The following is a 22265-nucleotide window of genomic DNA, read 5'->3' on the forward strand; positions in this document are numbered from 1 at the left end:
TGATGCGGTCACCTGGCATGCTCAGAACAAGATGGGCAGGAACTGTCATTCGGCTTCCTCAGGGAAGAGGCAGTTTGGGAGATGAAGACCCTGCCATGGATGCCATGGGGAGGCCTGTTCTGAGTCCCCATGCTCACTAATGAGAAACGCTTTGACAAAAACACCCTTCAGAGCACTTTCAGACGGCTCGGAGGCCACTTTCAGAGACTGCAAGGAAAAGAAAGGCCAGGAACCCAAACCAATTCCTCAGCTTTCCAAGAGAAAACAGAACAAGCAGGGGTAGAGGACAGGAGCCACAAGAAAATGAACAAGTAAGGCTGGTCACTGGGCCCTAGGGTAGGCAGAGACTCAGTTATGCCCCAATGTGCCTCCCACTCCTTCACCCTCGTTTCCCCTCATCAAACAGGCCAAGGCTATTCCTGCCCGAGAGCATTTGCACTTGCAGTTCTCTGCGCCTGGAATGCTCTTCCACAAGATGCACCGCTTTGTCATTCACATCACAGGTCACCTCTCCACAGTGTATTCTTTTTACCATTCAGGCCCAGGTAGACCCCTCCCAAGTCACTTCAGCAGGTCACCCTATTCAACTTCTTTCATAGCACTGTCTCTAATTTTCTCATTTAGTTATCTGTTCGCTTCTGCACCTCCTTCCTCCCCAACCAGAATATCAGGGTTAGGGGACGGGGCCATATCTGATGGCGTTCCAGCTTCTGTCCCTACAAAGCCCAGAACTGTGCCTGGCAGGACAGATCCCCGGTCTGCTTTTCCTGGTTGATCGAATATAATATAAAAATGGCCTTTGATTCCACAATGATGCCCCCTGCCTTTTTAGATAAGAATATTCACTGAAGACATCGTCTGGAAAATAAAAAGGCTTAGCGGAAAAAAGAAAGGTTTTTCGGTGACTGGTAATGTCGAATATAATAGACACAGTCCCACAGTCCTGCATTACAGGGTCCAACCAATGGTCCTGTCATTCTCCCCTAAGCTTTTAAGTTATAAATATTTCAAACTGCAGAATGGACTGACTTCTCTATTCATCTTTTAGAAGGAACAACAAAAGCATATTTCTTTGTTGAAACCAAAACCTCAGACGAATACAGAAGATTGTTTAACACTCTATCTCAGAATGAAAGGTGACTCCATTTAATATTCTGTCACTTATAACAAAGAAGTGACAGAATGGCACATGTGACCCTATCAACTCCATCATGGTGTGCAGCTCTCTTGCCAGATGCTATTTTCTCCCTTTTTTAGGTCAATGCAATAATCCACTTAAGCACATTTATCCAGTGTCCCTGGTGTATTTTGGAGCATCTATGTGAATAAATAATTTTTAATTGGTGTAAGTTAAAACCTATTTTTAGACTGTTAATAGGAATACTAGATACCTAAGCATAAATTTTTTGTGGCCTGGGGATATAGTTCAGTAAGAACAGCAAATGTGTAGGAGGCCCACGATCCTGGGTTTGATACCCAGCCCCCCGCCCCACACACACACACATATTTTGTAAAGATCCTGGTCTGGTGTTAATTTTTTAATATTTTTGTAGTCCCATTTTTAAATTTTTTAATTTAATTTTTCTTTTTTTGAGTTTATGTATTTATTTATTTATTTATGCATATGAATGTTTTGCCCATATGCATGTAAGTGCACCACATGCATGCAAGGCTTGTAGAGGCCAAAAGAGGACATCAGATCCCCTGGAACTGGAGTTACAGATGGTTGTTAGCTGACATGTGTGTGCTAGGATCCAAACCCAGGTCCAATGCAAGAGCAGCAAGCACTTTTAACCACTAAGCCATTTCTCCAGCCCCATAATTTCTATTTTCTAGGATTTGACATAATACTTCTACATGTGAGTGTGTGTGTGTGTGTGCATCTGTGTGTATAAAACAGCTTGTATTCTCAGATGTGACAGGGCTGTTATTACTTGGAATGATAAATAAATTTGAAAAATCAGTATCTAGCACATAGTATTTGGTCAATAAATGCCTATTAAACTATTTCACTAACTTCTTGTGTTTATGTGTGTACACATATTCATGAGTGTACATATGTGTTAGTATGCATGCACATGTGTACATGTATGAGTAGAGACCAGAGGTCAACACTGGGTATCTTCCTCAGTCACTTCTCCACCTTATTCTTGAGGCAAGATCTTTCCCAAATCTAGAACTCACTACCTGGCTGGACTGGCCATCTCCAAAAGTCAGCATGTATCTACCCTACCCACCCTTCCCAGCACTGGAACTATAGGAGTACACCACATAGGTACTGGGGATCTGAACTTGGGTCTTCATGCTTGCACAGTAAGCACTTTCCTAACTGAGCCATCTTCCCAGCACCTAATTCACTAACTTCTAAGCCCAGAATTTATGCAGTGGCACTCAAGATTGCTTTTGAACACTTGACCTAAGATTGCAGTCCCTGAGTGAGAAAATTTTAAGTATCTCCACAAAAGTACACTTGGTGCATATGCTGCATTAAAAAGCAGGTGCTCAGCCTGAATCCATTTGACCCTTGACATTTCCCTGACTGACTTCCAAAGGCCACCCCCACACCCCACCTCCCACTCCCCAACTCCCATGCCCCTACGTCATACATCTTTGGCCTCCAGACACCTCCCAGTGACAGACTGAAGTTAGTGGATAAATGTCCGGGCCCAGCCACCGCCCCCTCCCAACACACACACACACACACACACACACACACACACACACACACACAGAGCTGCTCAGTGGGATTCAGCTCTACCGGCCCTGCAACCTCTGATTGAAGTCTTGTCATCCTGAGTCCTTTTACTCCCTGGCTGGTGCTTCCTGGGAGCACCAGAATTGAGATGACTCAATTCTGAAAGCAAGAGGACTTCAGTTCAATCCCCAGAACCCAAAGAGAAAGCCGGGCATAATGGTGCATGCTTGTAATCTTAGTGCGGCAGAGACAGGTGGATCCCTGGGGTTTGCTGGCCAGCCAGTCTAGCCTAACTGGTGTGTTCCAATCCAGTGAGAGACCAGGTCTCAAAAGCAAGATAGGGCCAGGCATGGTGGCAGACGCCTTTAATCCCAGCACTCAGGAGGGAGAGGCAGGTGGATCTCTGTGAGATCCAGGCCAGCCAGGGCTACACTGTAAAAAAAAAAAAAAAAAAAATCAAGGTAGAAGTCACCTGAGCAACAACATTAATGTTATCCACTGACTTCCACACACGTGCACAAACACATGCATGCACATGAACATGCATACACACACAAACACACGTTTGCTGCAAGATCAGATTCTGAAGGAACCCACAATAAGGAACTTCTCATCAATCTTTGAATAACAGAACAATCAGTCACATGAACATGTTTTTGTGTTTGGACTAGAATGAAAATGAGCTGTTGTCAGGTCAGGTGTGGTACACACCTTTAATCCCAGTACTTGGGAGGCAGAAGCAAAAGAAGACAGGAAGGTCTCTGAGACTGACCAGGCCAGCCTGGTCTACATAGTGAGTTCCAGGCCAGCTGAGGCTAAAAAGTGCCACTGTCATCAACCAGCATCTTTCTGGGTGAAACGCAGACACCATCTGAGATTTTAAAGCATTTATATGCAGCATTCTAAATCCCAGTGTAGTGGACCATGCCTATAATTCTAGCACTTGGGAGGCTGAGACAGGAGTTAAAAGCCAGACTTGGTCACATAGAGAGACCCTGTCTCAAAAACAAAAAATGAAACACGTTGAAGAGCATGTCCCTATAAGAGAATGACTCGGTGACACTAACTTGGCTGACCCAAGACCCTATTAATTAGACGAGGGACATGGTGCAAGCAAAGAAAGCATTTTAATGAAGGCCACTAGCAATGTCAGACAGGTCCACTATGATCTGATCCAAACAGGAACCCTCACTCCTATCACATCAAAGCATCCCCCCTACATTGGCCCCAGATACTTTCTTCCCTCCAGCTCCGGGTTTCTTGTTACCCTTTGTCTTTCCAATCACTGTCTCCACAATTACATATGTTTCCTCACATGTCTGTATACTCTCTGTTGAAATCTTCTCAATGGATTCCACCATCTCCACCTTCTTAAAAGCCAAAGCCTTAGGAGGGCTTTTTGCCAGCAGGCTACTGTTCTTATTCCCATGCCCCTCTGCTCCATCCTGGTTGGTCCCAGCCCTTTGTGAATGGGATGTAGATGATCCCTCTGGACCAGATATGACCACAGGGCAGGGTCTCTTGGACCCTTCATCTTCCTTCTGGCCATCATAGTTTTCCTCGGGGCCCTTTGGTTCTTTGGAATCTATCCCATTCTCCCTGCATCGTTTTCCTCGGGGCCCTTTGGTTCTTTGGAATCTATCCCATTCTCCCTGTCTGTAGCCTGATGATGGTTTGGGTGCTCACCTGCCCTGCCCTGGAGCCCCCTGACCATTCTCCACAGGCAAAATGGGCTGCTCAAGACAGGGTTCCACATGGCCCTCATGATATGTAGGGTCTTCCTGGAGGGAAACCACTACCCCACCTCTAGCTGGGATGGAGGAGGAATGGAACTCAGGGTCCACAAAACTGACATGCCCTGTGACCAGCACGTGCCGCCCTTTGGTGTACAGGTCAGTGGGTGGCTCTGGCACAGGCTCTTTGGAGCCTCTCACTCTCTCCCTGACCACTTTGCAGAGTTTCCCAAAGGCTTTGCTTATCTTTCCCCCATCTGGCACATCCTTAGGACCCCCTTCTTGTGTTGGGGTAGTTTCTTCATCTCCACCCTCTGAACCCAGATGAGAGTCATCTTCGTCTTTAAGTTTCCCCTGCACTGGCTTTGGGTCTTTCAGACTCTTTAACGGTGCATCATCCAGAGTTTCGTCTGCTTTGTCTTGAGCTATCATCTTTTTTTGGAAGATTCTTGGAGAGGCTGTTTTGTCTGGGTTTAGCTGTAGTGATATCTTGCACAACCCTGCTGAGATCTAATTTAAAAAAAAAAAAACACAACAAGCATTAAGTCAAATATGCCTGTCAGTGAGAGGAAATGATCACATTTAAAAACATGACAACTGTATTAAAGACAAACATCCAGCACTGGGGTGGGCCAAAAGCAATGACGAGTCATGATCCGCTATTCTGCCACCCACATCGGGGTCCCAGATCCGCCAATCAGCTAGGCAATTTTGCACAGATCACATAATCCCTCTGGATTCCCCAAAGGGAAGGGAAGGTACTGCTTTTCCTGACACACTTCACTGTCATGCTGGACTAACATGTAGTGAGGGGCTCTGGAAGAGAGGCTCTAGAAACAGGAGCAACATCCAGTCCAGTTTCAGCCCTGTTGTGCTCATGAGGGAGCGGGGAGTAAACTGGGTCCAGACACACAAGGAGAGATCCTCCATGCAGACATCTCTCTGACTCCTCCAAAGGAGGTACAGAAAGACTGCTGGGCCTTTGAGAAGTTCTGATGGTTTCAGGCTTGGAGATAGAATCCACCTACAGTGTCCCAGCCATCTTGTGACCATCCCTTGCTCAGCATCCCCTTCATTCTGGGCTAATCAAGGGAGCAATGGTATAAATTAAGAAATGTTCCTAGGGCTCTACTCACTCCTCCACATTAGCTGAGAGGGAAAACAAGAAGATGAGGAAACTATACAGAAATCTAATCCTGTGTCAACTCAGTGGCTTTCTGGCTCTACTCACATGGTGATTTTGGAACTTTTCATCCCCGGTTGCCTCCATTTCCTCCCACTAATAACCCAGGGGCTAAGACTGAGAGCCAGTGGTTGGCATGGGATGACCTGCGGGGAGAGAGCTGGGTGAGCAGAAAATGGCAGAAATGGGTCAGAAAGCCATCAAAGCAGTGCAGAGAGGGGTGCGTCAAAGGAAGTGCCTCCCACAGCTGGCCCTGGAGGAGAGAGATTTACAGGGCCAGATTGCACAGGGCCCTGTGCAAAAGGAAAATGCAGGATCTTTTGTTCAAAATTCTTATCCATTTCAGGACAGTGATGGCAGAACATAAGCCATGCTCACAACCTTTTGAGTGTGTTATACACTTCAAAATTGCTGAAAGTAAATTTCAAATGTTCTTGGCACAACAATGCTAAGTATGCAAATGGTGAGCATGATACCTAGCTTGATTTAATTACTCTTTGTGTTTATAAATTATAAGACTAGGTTATAACCCCATAAGTTCATATAATTATAAATTATAGTTTGTAATTATTTTTAGGAAAGGAAAAAATAAAAAGAATAATCTCAGCACTTGGAAAGGGGAAAGCAGATTGTGAGTTAGAAACCAGTCTGGGCTACACAGTGAGATCCTTTCTCCAAAAAAAAAAGCAGAAAGTAATACTGATGAAAAGCCTTATAAAGTGTGCGCATCAACATTCCCACATTCTTTCTCCACAAACCCTGACGTTGTTCAGAGTCAGGATGTTTAGGTATGGGGTAACGTCTCACTGGTGTGTAAAACACAACAGAAAGACCAAACCCATAAGGCAGAGGCCACATTTGCCCCTTGTGCTGCTTCTACTCAGCTTTTTCCTTTGTTTTGCTCGCTCGTGTGTCTCTTTGCTTCTTTTGAGACAGGGTCTTACTGTAATGCTCAGACTGGGCACAAGTGATCCTCTCACCTCAGCTTCCCAGGTAACTAAAACTGGGCACTAGCACCACACCTGGCTCCTGTTAAGTTTTTAAGGGCAGAAAGAATGAGCATTTACCGAGCATCTAATCTGCACTAAACACTGGATTAAGCACCTTTGCAATGACTACTGCATTTAATTTGTAGAAAAGAGACAATTCAATGTCTGTTTCTTGCCTTAATGAAGTGGCAAGTAGTAAAAGCAGATCTGAATGTCTTTCCCCATTAAATGTCTCATGTTTGGGGCTCACATTCCTGGGGTAGGATATCCTCGAGGCAACTTTTCTGCTTATAAACTTCTGGGCTGTTATGTAGTACTCAAGAGAACATATCAAAGACAGAATGAAGGCAGTCTCCCTCCCATACAAGCATTTAATTTCAGGGGCTGGGGAGATAGCTCAGCTGGTAAAGAGCTTGCTGTACAAGCTTGAGGACCTGCGTTCAATCCCCAGAACTCAAGTGGGAAAAAAAATTAGGTGTGGTAGAACATGCTTGTAATTGCAGTGCTTGGGAGGCAGAGATGGGAGAATCCCAGGGCTACCCAACCTGGTTTACTAGGCAAGACCATGCCTCAAAAAAGAAAAAAAAAAAGCCAGGAAAACCAGAACACCTTTAATTCCAGCACTAGAGAAGTAGAGACAAGTGGATCTCTGTGAGTTTGAGGCCAGCCTAGTCTACAGAGTAGGTCCCAGGTCAGTTAGGGCTACACAGTGAGACCCTGTCTCCAATTTCAAAAAAAAAAGATGGATGGCGCCTAAGGGCCAACACCCAAGGTTGTCCTATGACCACATGCACACCCATATGCACCATCCCACACATATACATGCATATACACACACAAACATTTAATTTCCAGATGAGTTAAAGGGAGCATGAATGTCAAGCACAGGAAGAAGGCTTCTTGGTGGTGGTGGTGTTTCTAGACAGAAGAAAGCAGAGGCCAGGGTCAGAGAACAGAAGCCAGGGTTGGAGAACAGAGGCCAGGGTTGGAAAGGAGAGGCCAGGGTTGGAGAACAGAGTCCAGGGTTGGAAAGGAGAGGCCAGGGTTGGAGAACAGAGGCCAGGGTTGGAGAACAGGGGCCAGGGTTGGAGAATAGGGGCCAGGGTTGGAGAACAGAGGCCAGAATTGGAGAACAGAGTCCAGGGTTGGAGAACAGAGGCCAGGGTTGGAAAGGAGAGGCCAGGGTTGGAGAACAGAGGCCAGGGTTGGAGAACAGAGGCCAGGGTTGGAGAACAGAGGCCAGGGTTGGAAAGGAGAGGACAGGTTGGAAAGGAGAGGACAGGGTTGAAGAACAGAGGCCAGGGTTGGAGAACAGAGGCCAGGGATGGAGAACAGGGGCCAAGGTTGGAGAACAGGGGCCAGGGTTGGAGAACAGAGGCCAGAATTGGAGAACAGAGGCCAGGGAAAGAGAGGACAGGTTGGAAAGGAGAGGACAGGGTTGAAGAACAGAGGCCAGGGTTGGAAAGGAGATGCCAGAGTTGGAGAACAGAGTCCAGGGTTGGAGAACAGAGGCCAGGGTTGGAGAACAGAGGCTAGGGTTGGAGAACAGAGTCCAGGGTTGGAGAACAGAGGCCAGGGTTGGAAAGGAGAGGACAGGTTGGAAAAGAGAGGACAGGTTGGAAAGGAGAGGACAGGGTTGAAGAACAGAGGCCAGGGTTGGAAAGGAGATGCCAGGGTTGGAGAACAGAGGCCAGGGTTGAAGAACAGAGGCCAGGGTTGGAGAACAGAGGCCAGGGTTGGAAAAGAGAGGCCAGGGTTGGAGAACAGAGGCCAGGGTTGGAGAACAGAGGCCAGGGCTGGAAAACAGAGGCCAGGGTTGGAAAGGAGATGCCAGGTTGGAAATGAGAGAGGCCAGGTTGGAGAACAGAGGCCAGGGTTGGAGAACCGAGGCCAGGATTGAAAAGGAGAGGCCAGGTTTGGGAGTGTTACCTTTCCCACTGGATCTAAGGCTGAGAGAGGCCCCATAGCTTGGTGTGAACAAGGAGATGGGAGTCTCAGTGAAAGCAGAGCTCAGCCTGGCAGAAAGAATCAGAAAGAATGTGGAGCTATATTTAATTCATCAAGGCAAATGGGGTGAGGGGCAGAAGTAACTCTGATCTTGAGCAAATTTTTTTTTAAAAAAAGCTTTCTCTAGATTAAAGCACATATGAACTAAGTATCATTATAAACTGTTAACCGCATGTGTGTTTATGCACTGAGTGAGGACATGAAAGAAGTCATCGTTTCTTTGAGCGCAAGTCATAAATTGTGAAATGGCCATAATCACAATGTACAGTGACTAATTAAAATCTGAAGCATCATTTTTCAATCAGATGGGGTCTACAGGATTTCTGTTTCTTAATTAAAGAATAGTAAACCCAGGCTTCGAATGTTTAGGGCCAACAGAATGCAATATATAGAATATACAGAATATATGTCACATTTAGGATATTATATAGGATATATAATATATACAATGGAATATAATATGTGGGATATGATACATAGAATACAGGACAAAATAATATTTAAGGCAATCTGGATATAATACTGTTTAAATAATATGTCATATAAAAATAGAAAAATGTTTAGAGAAACTGAGGAAAGATGTAAAAAATTACTGAATCCGAATAAAGAGTGCTCAGGAGTTTCTTTTTCCAGTCTGTGACATTTTTATGTATTTGAACTGCATTAAAATTAATTATTATCAAGCCTACCAAAGGAGTATATCATTAACTTTCTGTGATGCCCTTCTCCTGACCCAAAGATTTCCAAAAGGACATGTAAATGCAGTTCAAGACTTATTTTCACAGGCACACAGAAAGCTTTCACAGCAACATAAACAGAGCATGGAGTTATCCAAGACATGCTGGCTCTAACTAGAGAGAAAAAAGTAAAGCTTGATTTTCCTACTATGCATAAGCCAGGCACAGGCTGCAAAACTAGAGCACCCTGAGCAGGAGGAACTGCTACTTGTGAGGTGCTTAGAGAAGGAGGCCTTCCCTTTTCATTCAATCTAAATCCAGAAAACTAGAAGGACTGAAATTAAAGAGTCTCAACTCAATGCCTAACCTGTTCTGTCAAGTTCAGTTATAGATATGGTTATTAACATAGCTGTAGTTGGAGAGAAAGGAAATTTCCCAGCAGTCAAAGTAAGTGACTAATCACAGCTCTGTTATACAGGAGACCAGGCAGCCACATCACTGATGCTCCCAGACAGTAGTAACCACGAGGGTGGCAGCAGTAACAGCATTAACTCTGAACACTCCTCAGTGCCATACAGTGTGGGAGGCCCCTCAGCACCACATGACTGCTTCCCATCATCATGCCACCTGCTCTACCATCTGTCCCCAGGGACACAAAGCTGCCTCCTCCAGAGGCTGTTTCTGGTCACCTTACTTAAAATATCAAGTGTACCCTAAACCATCCACACCAACCTCCCATCCTCTCTGAACAGATCTCCTCCAGAGGCCTATCAGACTCCCTCTGCCACAAAGTTACTCATCTTATAGCCCCCCCAATCTAGCATTCAAGCATGAAGTTAAGAATATTTTAATTTCCTTGACTACCACATCCTCAGTCCCTCCAACCATGCATGACACATAGTAGGCACTCAACAAGGATTTGTGGAATAAGGACATGGACAGGCCAGGGAGCCAGGCATACAGGTGCATGACCACACCTGTTGCCTTCGATCTCGATGATCCAATGATACCGGTCCAGCTCATTCCTCAGGGTCTGCTGAGCCACAGCCAGCTGCCAGCAGTCATAAGATGACTTCTCCAGAGATCACTTGGCTTCCTCTATCTCCTTCTTCAGGCTTTCGATCTGCTCATTGTAAAGCTGTATCTCATCATCCTAACACTCATGAGCATTTCTAATAGCTTGTTCCAGGGCTGTTGTCTGTGGGCAAACACACACTGTAAGGAAGTCCATCCCACCTCTCCCCAAATGTCTCCTGATTGGCTGGTTCCCCCAATGGGTGGGGCCTGACATGAGCAGGAAGTAGGAAGGGAAGCTGGGAGCCTTCTTGGAATGGAAGCCAGGAGCCACCAGTAGACTGTGACGTGTAGGAAACTAGCAGCCATTGCAGCAACTCAAAGACAGAATGGACTGACTCCCTGTGGACCTGGGGCAAGATCGCTGGCCCCGGAGGCATGAGCGAATGCTAGCGGGGCTATGGGCATCTGATAAGGCGGGCTCTGAGTCGCCGCAGTGCGCAGCTAGGCACTGGGTACTCATTCCTTTTGTAAGTTAATAAACACATAAAATATATTATATGGTTTGTCTGATCACGCAGGAGACCCAGAGAGGATTCAGGCCACAGAATTGGCATAGTCAGCAGGATATAACAAAACTAAGAATGAGTTTTAGAAGCGTGCTAATGGCAGCACCAATGTGGTTTTTGCAATAGGTTACTAAAATGAGGCCAGCCACGCAAAAGCAGGGGCAACAGCTATGTTGTAAATGTGGGGATATGTTGAGGGTATGTGAAGATTTGTTAAAAGTTATGCAAAAGTTAGAAAATCTTTTACCTTCTCTAAACTCAAAGGAGGTACCTGGAGAAAGAGAGCGGCCACTTTGCATCATAAAAGCTACGCCCCAGACAAGAGAAGCTGAAAAGGCTGCACTGGAAGACCCAGTTACAGAGCTGGACAGAGAAAAAAGGCGGGACACTTTGACTTGTGTAAAGTCCAAGGACTCAGAGAAAAAGACAGATAATAGTAAAAAGGGGAAAAAAAGCTGACTGTACTATAGCTAGGAAATATTCCATGCTGGAAGTGTGAAAGCTAGGAAAAACTTACAAGCAAGCAAGCAGAGAGCCCCTGGCCACGTGGCTTGTGAGAGTATGGGAAATGGGAGCAAATGACGTCAGTCTAAGTCCTTCAGAAGCTTCACAGCTGAGTTATATAACCACCCATCCATCCTTGCAATATAGGCTGTTCAACCTAGGCCAATGCAATGGGGAAATGTCCTTAATGGGGTGACTGGTTGAAGGCATTAAAGATACATAGTTGTCACCAAGGGAGACTAACATAATTAGCAGGGGCTGGAGGACTATAAAGGAGGGGCAGACATTACTGAGAGAACTAGGTATGGGAAAAGCAATATATGATGTCCAGTTCACTGGGCCAGATGAGACTGTGTTCACCAGAGAGATGAAAGAAAGCTTAATTCAACTGGGACCTCGAGAACGGTACGGGGCTTTAATGGCTTTACTAAATCCTTTGATGGGACAGGATCTTTGTAAAGTGAGAGAGGCTTTGGCAAATCTAAATGATTCTGACCAGCATGTAAAACGTGTCTGTGAAATAACAGAACACCCTATAAGAGATATAAGAAAGACCAGGCAGAGGAAATGGTCCGCTTGGGTTACTCAAAGACAGATGTGCCAAGACTTATGTCAAGCCCAAAATCCCCAGAGAAAAAAATTGATAGAAAACCAAATTCAGTACTAAGGCATTTCTGGAAGGCTTTAAAACCAGAAGAACAATTTAGAAAAGACATTCGAAGGATAACAACTAACAACTGTACGAGGTGTGGTTAAGAATCCCCAACGATTAAATAAGATGCATTTCTCTGATAAAGGCTATGCTAGGGGTGGAAGCAGGTTTTCCCACCAAGTTCTCCCCCAGCAACCTGGTATAGTCAATGGGAAGATGACAGATGCGGCTATGGTCAGGAGGCAGACCCAGAGCCTGTCTGACTCAGGGAACCAACAAGTGCAGCGGGAACAGGAGAAGCCTCCTGCCTCCTTAGCCCAGTGCAGGGTCAGGCAACTGGAGCCAACACCTGTATCAAGAATAAAGGAATCCAAAGGGATAACTAAAAATGGTAATGAGCTAACCAAATTAATGCCTCATACCCATGCTATGGTACCTAACAAGGATCTATGGAGAAAACAGTTAATACAAATGGACAAAACCTTTCCAAGCTTTATGAGACCTTGCCTATGAGTGATTTAATATTTAATGTTAATGTTCCTTTTAATGTTTTACAGATGTGAAACCCATTTGAAAGATACCTGAAGAAGCAAAGGTCAGCTACAGACAACTGCTAAGAAAATCTACAGTACCAGGAGTGGGTTGCCCGCCACGGGTTGTTGGTCAGAGAGAGACCCTCGAGGTCCTCCAATTCACCAAGGCTATTGCCATTAATGTCAGTTGTACACTAGAAAGGTCGGTAAGGCCATGTTGCTGAGGACACTGCATGTTGTGAGCACAGGAGAAGAAGAGATGGAACTGAGACTAAGCCAAAAAAACTCTGTGCCACTGGATGGATGACATTCATATTGCCAGAAGGTTCTCAACAGATGGTTGGGGAAGAAAGGATCCCCTATAAGTCTACTCAATGTGGACTTCACGTGCTGCACACTACAGACATGCCAAGCAATACCTGCAAGTGCAATAATGGCTCGATCACATATGTACAACTGACAAATTTCTAATTGGATAAGGCCCGCTCCTAGAGATGGAAAACACATCTGGTGCTGTAGACCAGGCCAATGCCTTGTGTGAGGAAAGGCTACAGGCCCTAGTGGGGAAGCCATCACAAGTATACTGTTTAATGAATATATGATTAATGGGGAAGCCCAAGAAGCCACTATCTCACCATGATACAAGAGAGGTCACCCTACATCTATCACCCCCTCCAAGGCTCAGGGACTTTAGTAGAAGATTGGCAGAAAGATTGTAAGAGCGGAAGAAAGGGGTGGAGTGTCTCCCAATTGGTTGGTTCCCCCAATGGGCAGGGCCTGACATGAATGGGAAGTAGGAAGGGAAGCTGGGGGCCATCTTGGGATGGAAGCCAGGAGCCACCAGTAGAGTGGGATGGTGTAGGAAACTAGCAGCCAGCGCAGCAACTCAAAGACAGAATGGACTGACTCCCTGTGGACCTGGGGCAAGATCGCTGGCCTTGAAGGCATGAGCAAATGTTAACAGGGCTATGGGCATGGCACGGTCTGATAAGGTGGGCTCTGAGTCATTGCGGCACGTGGCTAGGCACTGGGTACTCATTCCTTTGTAAGTTAATAATCTCACATAAAATATATTATATGGTTTGTCTGATTGTGCAGGAGACCCAGAGAGGATTCGGGCCACACCAAGACATGGGCTTCACTGTGAGAAGCTGATCTTGGTGTCTTGCTTTGTTTGTTTCTCTGTCCATTACAGCTCAGCAGTGGCTTATTATGGAATTTCTTAAGCCAAAGAGGAAAGCCAAAACTGAGAGCCTTTCTCTATACAACACAAATGTCAGCAGCCTCTGGGATTAGCTCTAAGGCAGTCCAAAGATGCCAATCTCAAGAAATAAAAACAAACCTGGTATCCATGACAAATGTGCATAATTCAAATGAAGCATATTCTTCATACTTTAAGGAGAGCATAAATCTGGAAGTTGAAACACAGAAAAAGGAAAGCACATGTGAAGATGACACCATGTTATTTCTACTGAAATTACTAAGGGAGAAAAGAAAGTTTCTTCATTCTTGGTCAGCCACTAGGAAGCCTTGTATTCTCCTGAATTTCATCAGTAAGGTTACATTTATGTTTGTCTAGCAATGTGTGTTATGCCTACCATGCATAAAGCCCTGGGCTCCACCAACAGCATTGCAAAAAGGAAGAAGAAAAAGAAGAATGTGAGAGAGACACTACATGCTAATGTAAGTCAAGCAAAAGTTAAGGTAGGGGTTGGCTCAGTGAGCAAGAGCGCTTGCTAAGGAAGCAAGACCTGAGTTCAAATCCCCAGCATCGATATAAAATCTGGGCATGGCCCCATGTGCCTGTAACCCCAGTATTGGGGGGTGGAAACAGCCAGACTAGATGAGACAGTGAACTTTAGGTTCAGTGAGACCCTGTCTCAAAAGAAATAGGTGGAGAGTGGTTGAGGAAGACACCTGACATCTTCCTCTGGCTTCTCTGTGCATGACAACAGGCACATGAACTTGCACACATGTGCACATACATCACACCAACACACACACAAATTTAAATTAAATTTTTAAAGTTATGATAAGAGAAGGATATCATTTTACATCACTTTCTAGAGCTTCCGACAATGTGAAAGGTCCATACATGGACTTATTTACAAGCTCACTATATGCAGTGATGACTCTTAAAATGTCATCTCAAGGTTCTGGAGAGATGGCTCAGCAGTCAAGAACACTGGCTGCTCTTGCAGAGGACCCACATGGCAGTTAACAACCATCTGTAACTCCAGTTCCAGAGGATCCAACGCCCTCTTTTGGCCTCCACAAGCATTGCATGGCATGGGTACACTTACATACAGGCAAGCAATGCATTCATATTCTTAAAATAATTTAAAAATAAGGTTTTTTTTTAATCCCATCTCAAGTAGGAAAGGATCTAGCATGTATGGTCCTCAAGAACAAAAAACACTGCTTCTACCTAGAGCAATACTCTTCCAACTACTCTGTTGTATTAGAGTCACCCAGGGAGGGGAAGATAAGGATTCTGACTCCATGGGTCAGAATTCTGATTCTGTGGGTAAAGTTGGAAAAGTGCATCTCTAACCAGCTCCAGTAGGAAGCTGATGATACTGGTCCATTGGCCATATTCATGACGGGCTAGACAGACATCTATACCCAACTCAATGCCTGAGTACTTCAAGGTGTTTCCTACATCCAAGCCTAAGTATGCATACTGGAACCCTGGCGGATAATCACTCCTATGACAACCCAATCCTTCTCTCAGTGGTAACATTTGGAAATTTAGTTTGTAAAGGTATTCAGGAAAATATCCATTACATCAAAAGACTAGATGATGAGGGGAGGCACACAGACTGAACTACTCTGTGTGTGTATGTGTGTGTGTGTATGTGTATTATGTATATATGATGTGTGTATGGTGTGGTATGTGTGGTGTATATGTGATATGTGGGTGTGTGTGGTATGGGTGTGTATGCATGTGTGTTATATACATATGATGTGTGTATGTATGGTGTGGTGTATATGTGTATGTGCTATGTGGGGGGGGTGTGTATGTGTATGCATGTGTGTTATGTATATATGATGTGTACGTGTGGTGTGTGTGTGGTGTATATGTGTATGTGGTATGTGGGTATGTGTGGTGTGTATGTGTGGCATATGTGTGTGTGTGGTGTGCGTATGTGTATGTCTGGTGGGTGGTGTGGGTGGTATATGTGTATATGGTGTGTATGGTATGTGGTGTATGTGTGGTATGTGATATGTGATTTGTGGTGTATGTATGGTGTGTGTATGTATTGTATGTGTGTGCATTGTGTGTGTCATATATGTGTGTGTATGTGTGGTATGTGTGTATGGTGTGTTGGGGCATGATTGTGTGTGTGTGTGTTTGTGTATGTTGCCTGCCCTGAGTGTGCACATTAGGAGGCCAAAGTAGGATGTCTAGTATCTTCCTCCATCACTCTCTACCATATTACCTTAAGACAAGGTCTCTCACTGAACCAAGGTTGGTTGAGTAGCAAACTCTTGAGATTTTCCTAACTCCACCCTCCTGTCCAGAGCTTGAAACCAGAGTTGGATCCAACTTAGAAGGACCCAGCACATGCCTTCTCTTCTGGGAATTTGAAAAGGGATCTCAAAGGTATGAATGAACTGGATGCAAGCTCTAGACTATGAGGACGCATAAGTGGGGCTCTAAGGCTGCCATTCTGAAGCAGCCATCTTTTGTCATGTGTATGGAGAAGGCGAGAAAGGCCAGTCTTCAAACAGAGAAATGACACCAAAGGGGAAAGACAAACAGAGATGAAGGAGTCTGAGCCATGAGACGAAGAGGAAGGGAGGAAGACAGGGTGAGCAGATGCTTCAGGTCCTGGTTCCTGGTCCATATTTCATCCCTGCTCTCAAATTTCATAAGCTGCCTGTTACAACTGGCTCCTTAAAAAAATCTCCCCAATGGAGAACCCAGCAGATACCACTTTAACCAAGTCATCAAAGTTAACACTATCAATAGAAATGTCACTTCTAAGAGGTTCTTCCCCAAAATGTGGACCTGCAATCTGATCCTGAGAAGACATCAGGGAGACCCAAATGAACGGCTAGTTCACAGAACTCTTCAAATCATCAGGGTCAGAAAGTCTGAGGAGCCGTCTCAATGGAAGAGGGTTGGGAGGCATTGCACCTCAACATGGGCAGGATGTAGATGGGAGCAGAACATCAATGGTGAAATGTTAGCAGCCATCAACACTGTGGTATCCCCATGAATTTCCTGGTTTTCATCACTGTCCTGCCTGGTTATGAGATGCTGATGTTTGGGGGTGTTGGACAAAGGATATTTGGGGGCGCTGGACAAAAGATAGCCCTGCCATTTTTGCTACTTTGTGGTAATCTAAATATTTCAAAATAGAATAGCGTCCTTCCATTTAGGCCAGTTTCATCAGATTTCTGTTCCTCCAAAGTAAGTCTCCATCTGATAGCCACCTGTAAGATCAAATGCCAAGTCACACCCACCAGCTACTAGGGCAGCCACCTGCTCTTGCTTGTACTACAGCGGTCACACACACCAGGAAGTATCTCCAAGAGACTCCAAGAGGACTGTAAGACCCTTCTAAGGCCTGAATTGCAGAACTGCTTCACGGTGACACCAGGGGAACATGTGGAGCCATGTGTCAAGGGACAGGAACTGAGACTTGACAGAGTGTACTTTCACTTTTCAGTGTTCGAAGTGTTCCTTGATAAAAAGTAGAAGATAAAATTAGCTATGAAGAGAATCTGTGCCCACTTTGGGTGTGACTTCCTCATCTAGAATAGAAGTCTTAGTTTGTAGGAAAAGTTGTTACTTTATTGATGGATCAACTCACCAAGCTCATAACAACCTCATCAGGGAGAAACTGCTTTAATCCCTGTCACATATGGGGTATATAAGTGAAGCCATTTGCCCATAAGCACCACAGCAAGATTCAAACTTACCTGTACAGAGTCTGAGACACTTCCTGAAACTATACCCCCCCAAACCTCTTCCAGGGTGCAGGTGAACAGTGGACAGGCAGATGCACGCATGCACGCATATGTACACACACACACACACACACACACACACACACACACACACGAGCACTTGCACATACTCGAGGACCTTGGCAAACTGCATTGCCACCTGTTATCAGGCAAGCACGCCAGCTGTCCTCACAGAATACATGTGAGATTCAATGTGACCCATATACAGACCTTTCCTTGAGTGTTTTCATTTAGCAGACTTCTAAATTATAAGTAGGATAACAAGGTCACATGACAGAAGTTCGAGACTAGGAAAGTTGTTCATGTCTTTCTACCTTACAGAGCAAGTATGATTTTCTTTTTATAACTTAGGATTTGACAGTGTGCTATTTTTGTTTTGGTGGTGGGTGGCTTGCTGGTTGTTTGTTTGTTTGTTTGAAGAAGGATGCATATTCTAAACACTGGCATCCTCAGATAGAGTCCTGTGGGGAGATTCCTTCCCCAGGAAGGAGGTTCTATGCCACATCTTTAAGGCACCTTCCAATCCCTAACAGTCAGCTGGTGCACCACACAATTCTGCCAGACTTCATCCAGCTTCCTCTGTGTCTAAAGATGTGGCGACTGGGTTTATGAAACTAGACTTCTTGGGGCTGGAGAGATAGTTCAGCAGTTAAGAGCAATGGCTATTCTTGCAGAAGACCCAGGTTTGAATCCCAGCACCCACATGGCAGTTAACAACTATCCATAACTCCAGTTCCAGGGGATCTGACACCCTCTTCTGTCCTCTGTGGGCACTGTAAGACATGGGTGCACTAACACACATGCAGACAATACACTCATACACATAAAATAATTTTTAAAATGAAATTAGATTTCTGCTTGTACCAGTGTGACCTCATAACTCAATAATTTAAACCATGCATCTCAATAATTTAAACCATGCAACAGAAAAGAATATTCAGGAATAACAATGAGTTCCACTCTCATGGGGTCAGGTGTGTCTAAGCCCAGGAATAGCCTCTGCACTGTGTCAGGTACCAGCCCGCACCAGCCTGGCTATTAGAGAATGAGACACAGAGCCAGGTAGATGATTCAGTCACAGGGATGACCAGCTGTATCTCAAACATGTGGAGAAGGCTGACAAGAGGTTGGGTCTTGGCACTGAAGATGAGAGAGTTCCAGAAAGAAGTGATACATAAAGTTGCAGGTACCACAGGAAGAGTTAGGGGAGAAGAGGGGCCAGCCAGGGTCATCTGGAGGGGAACAGTCAAATCCTAGAGAAAGAGGTAGGTGGAGGACGTGGGCCACATGGCAGTTGGCACTTTACATTATGGATGAGGTGGCTGCTGTTTCTGCTTGGTCTGGTCTCTGTCTCCTCGCTGAGCCATGAGCAGCAGAGGGCAGCAGCCTGCGCAGAAGCCTGACAATGAGCGATCCCCATCTGTGTGGACAACTCCTGCCTCCATCCTCTTAGGAACAGGAGGCCTTTGGGAACAAGATCTTTTTCAAAAAGTTTGGGGGGGAGGGGCTTGTCACAGGCAAAATGACTTAGTTGGTAGATACTTGCTCCCAAGCCTGACAACCTAGGTTTGATCCCTGGCACTCACATGGTAAAAGAAGATAATCCATTCCTGAAAATTGGACTCTGATCTCCACACATGTATACACACACACACACACACACACACACACACACACACACACACCATATATATACACACACACAAAAAAAAAGAACTGCAAAAAAAACGGTAAATAAATGCAATTTTTTAAAAATTTATAGGGAAGAGGAGAAATGCGTCCTTTACAGGTTATGCACTGACTTCCAAATCTCACCACTAGATGGTGATAAGAGCCTTTAATCAGAAAAATGACCTGGGAGTTTCCCACTTTGCAAATAAGACTTTTCAGTTGCTCTAGCAGAAATCCTGCCTGCCATTCCTCCTCCACCTATAAGAACTGGCATCTCCAGAGGACTTGGTCATTTGTGTTCAACATACTTGAAGGAGGGGCCCCCAGTTCTAAGCTCAGGCTCTGTTCTATCCTGCAGCCCAGTGTCACTCAAACTCAGGCCTGTGGAAACGCCCGGACAGCTTGTTACAACAGGGATCACCAGACCAGAGCTGCAGCCACAGTTGGCCTAAATGTGCCTATGACTTTGCGTTTCTGACAAATTCCAGGATGCTCCTGATACATCCTGGCCAGGAACCTCACCCCAAAGCCCCTATCATGGAAGGCTCTAGAAGCATCAAAGGCCCTAACCAGAGGTAGAACCAACTGATACAGCCCTACCAGATGTCCTCTTCCCTGACCCTCCCCCTTACCCACAATCCTAGCTTTGGCCCTGGCTGAAAGGCTGCAAAAACAAATATCCCTTAGAGCTCTCAGCTCAGCTACCCCCTGTGGAAGTACAAAACGTTTTAAATTAGAAAATTCTAACCAGATCATTTTGAATGGCACTGCAGAGAGCACAATGATCAAGCCAGGAGCATTCTGATCCACCTGTGAACCAGCCTACACCTGTGCTTTCTGAACCAGTGCCATCAATGTCGCCTGGGAACTTGTAAATTCACGTTCCAGGGCTCCACATAGGCCCACTGAGACAGAAGCTACTGGGTGGGCTGAGCCACCTTGATGCTTCAATTAGAGATAATTAGGCAAGATCTTGGTCTCCATGAACTTTGTCCCCCATGTTAAACCTAAGAACATGTTACATGGCACAAAGGACTCGGTAAACGTTACGGTTCTTAATTAACCTTTTAAAAAGTAAGTTATTGAAATTAATCCTGATCACATGAACCCACAGAAAAGGAAGAAGCCGGAGAAGTGAAGTAGATGTATGAAGATTAGACTGGAGGATTTCAGGCACAGGTGCTGGCTGGGGGGCACTTTAGGCCAAGGAATTCACACACAGTCTCTGTGACCACAGCCAACAGGCATGTAGAATTGAATTCTATTAACAACTTGAATGATACCGGAAGCAAATTCTCCCCCAAGATCCTCCAGACAGGAGCCCAGGCTAGCCTACACCTTTACTTTGGCCTGTAGGACTTAGAGCAGAGACCAACGGTGCTTGCCCAGCTATCTTACAAAACTGTGAGAAAATGTACAGGAGCCACTTCACGTCCCTGGCTTGAGGCAGTTCATGAAGGCAGCGAACCTGGGCTTCATTAGAGCCACAGCTGGACTTTGTTACTGAATACAGTCAGCCCTCTGTACCCCAGGGGGCTGCATTTACAGATTTAACCAATTGGGGATTGAAAATATTTTTTAATTGTGACTATACTGAGTATGTACAGACTTTTTTTGTCATTATTCCCTGTAGAATAAAAGATCAAACTGTTTCTAACCCACTCACAGTATTGGGTGTTGAAAGTCATCTAAAGATGAGTGAAAGCATCTGGGATAGTTGAATCGGTTACAGGCAAACACTAAAACACTTCAGAGACTAGAGCTTGCATGAGTTAGGTGTCCGTGGGGATCTGAGAACTAATCTCCGCAGATACTGACGGCTGACTGGTACAAGCACATACTGATAGTCTCAGACTTTTATTGATTCAACTAAGACTTTTCCACTTCACTGTGATGTGAAAACAGTGTGCATTCTGTAGAGACCATGCTGCTTATTTTGCACACTGCTCTTTTCCCAGGCTAGCAAAAACAATGTTCAGTACAGTCCTCCTGCAGAGCAGGGTGACGACAGCAAGCCACAGCTGAGTCAGCCATGAGATCATGACAGGAAATGGCCAACACTCCATGGGTGCTGTGTGACTGAGTCAGGGTGATGGTAGATAAGGCTGGCAGTAAAAAACGCACTTTCACCTCAGGCTATCTCAATTTACTATGGGTTTGTCAGAACCAGGCCCTATTTACGTCCAGGAGTATCTGTGTATCACTAAATGTGGAATAGTATGATAATATTTTTGTTAACTGTCTCAATACAAGCTTTTAATTATTTTTTGCCTTTACCAACATTTTCTAATAAGAAGTCCACAAACTTCACTAGATTACCAAAGGCAAAGAGGGGGAACCCAGAAGAGCAGTCAGACCCTGTTTTAGACATGGAGATAAACTGGTAAAGTTTCTATAGCAATGGAAGGTGAGAATAGGGCCAGTCCAACAGGTTCTCTGCAACTGGGCAAATCCTAGACAGTATTTCTTAGTTTTACATCCAGCAAATACATATAAGTACATGTGGAGAGAAAAACATTGTTTTTGCCCTAGAACTGGAATTTTCCATATCAGGCTGAGCTGTTTCATCTTTCTAAGTATCTAGGACAGTGGTTTTCAACTTCGTCACCCCAACCACAGGAAAAGACATATTTCAAACCATAAACCACATGTGCCATAATGTTTGTGTGTCTGAACTAAAATATACATATATATTTAAAACAAAGGTTTCCCAAAAGAAGCCTTTTTACCTGCCACACGTTCTGTTCCTTTTTACTCTTAGTTCTATGTTGTTGCTTTCTTCTTATTTTATACCAATCAATTCTAGTGAATTTATTTTATACCCAGTGAGCTATGACACAGTTTAAAAATCACAGGTCCCTAGGACCATGACTGAACCTGTACTCAATTCCTCAGTCACAGGTTCCCCCAACACACACACACAATACACACATCCTACATGCATGCACATATACCCTCGGTATACACATCATGCACTTCATATACATACCACAGTCACACAGCACACATACCCCTGACACTACACACACACACATCTCACATATATATATATATATAT

The 22265-nt window shown here is 44.9% G+C and overlaps 1 protein-coding gene across 1 annotated transcript in view; it reads right to left on the reverse strand.

Annotated features, from left to right (window-relative positions):
* Positions 1–3805: 3805 nt before the first annotated feature.
* The window catches only part of Bfsp1 (beaded filament structural protein 1), a 43560-nt gene continuing 25100 nt past the window's right edge, over positions 3806–22265 (reverse strand). The window contains 6 exon segments of the mRNA XM_008850281.1: positions 3806–4247; positions 4298–4392; positions 4394–4861; positions 4863–4938; positions 8530–8615; positions 10262–10482. Coding sequence (XP_008848503.1) covers positions 3898–4247; positions 4298–4392; positions 4394–4861; positions 4863–4938; positions 8530–8615; positions 10262–10482 — 1296 coding nt within the window. The 3' untranslated portion in view covers positions 3806–3897.

Source organism: Nannospalax galili, unplaced genomic scaffold (genome assembly GCF_000622305.1).
Source record: "Nannospalax galili isolate Female #2095 unplaced genomic scaffold, S.galili_v1.0 scaffold245, whole genome shotgun sequence".
Lineage (NCBI taxonomy): Eukaryota > Metazoa > Chordata > Mammalia > Rodentia > Spalacidae > Nannospalax > Nannospalax galili.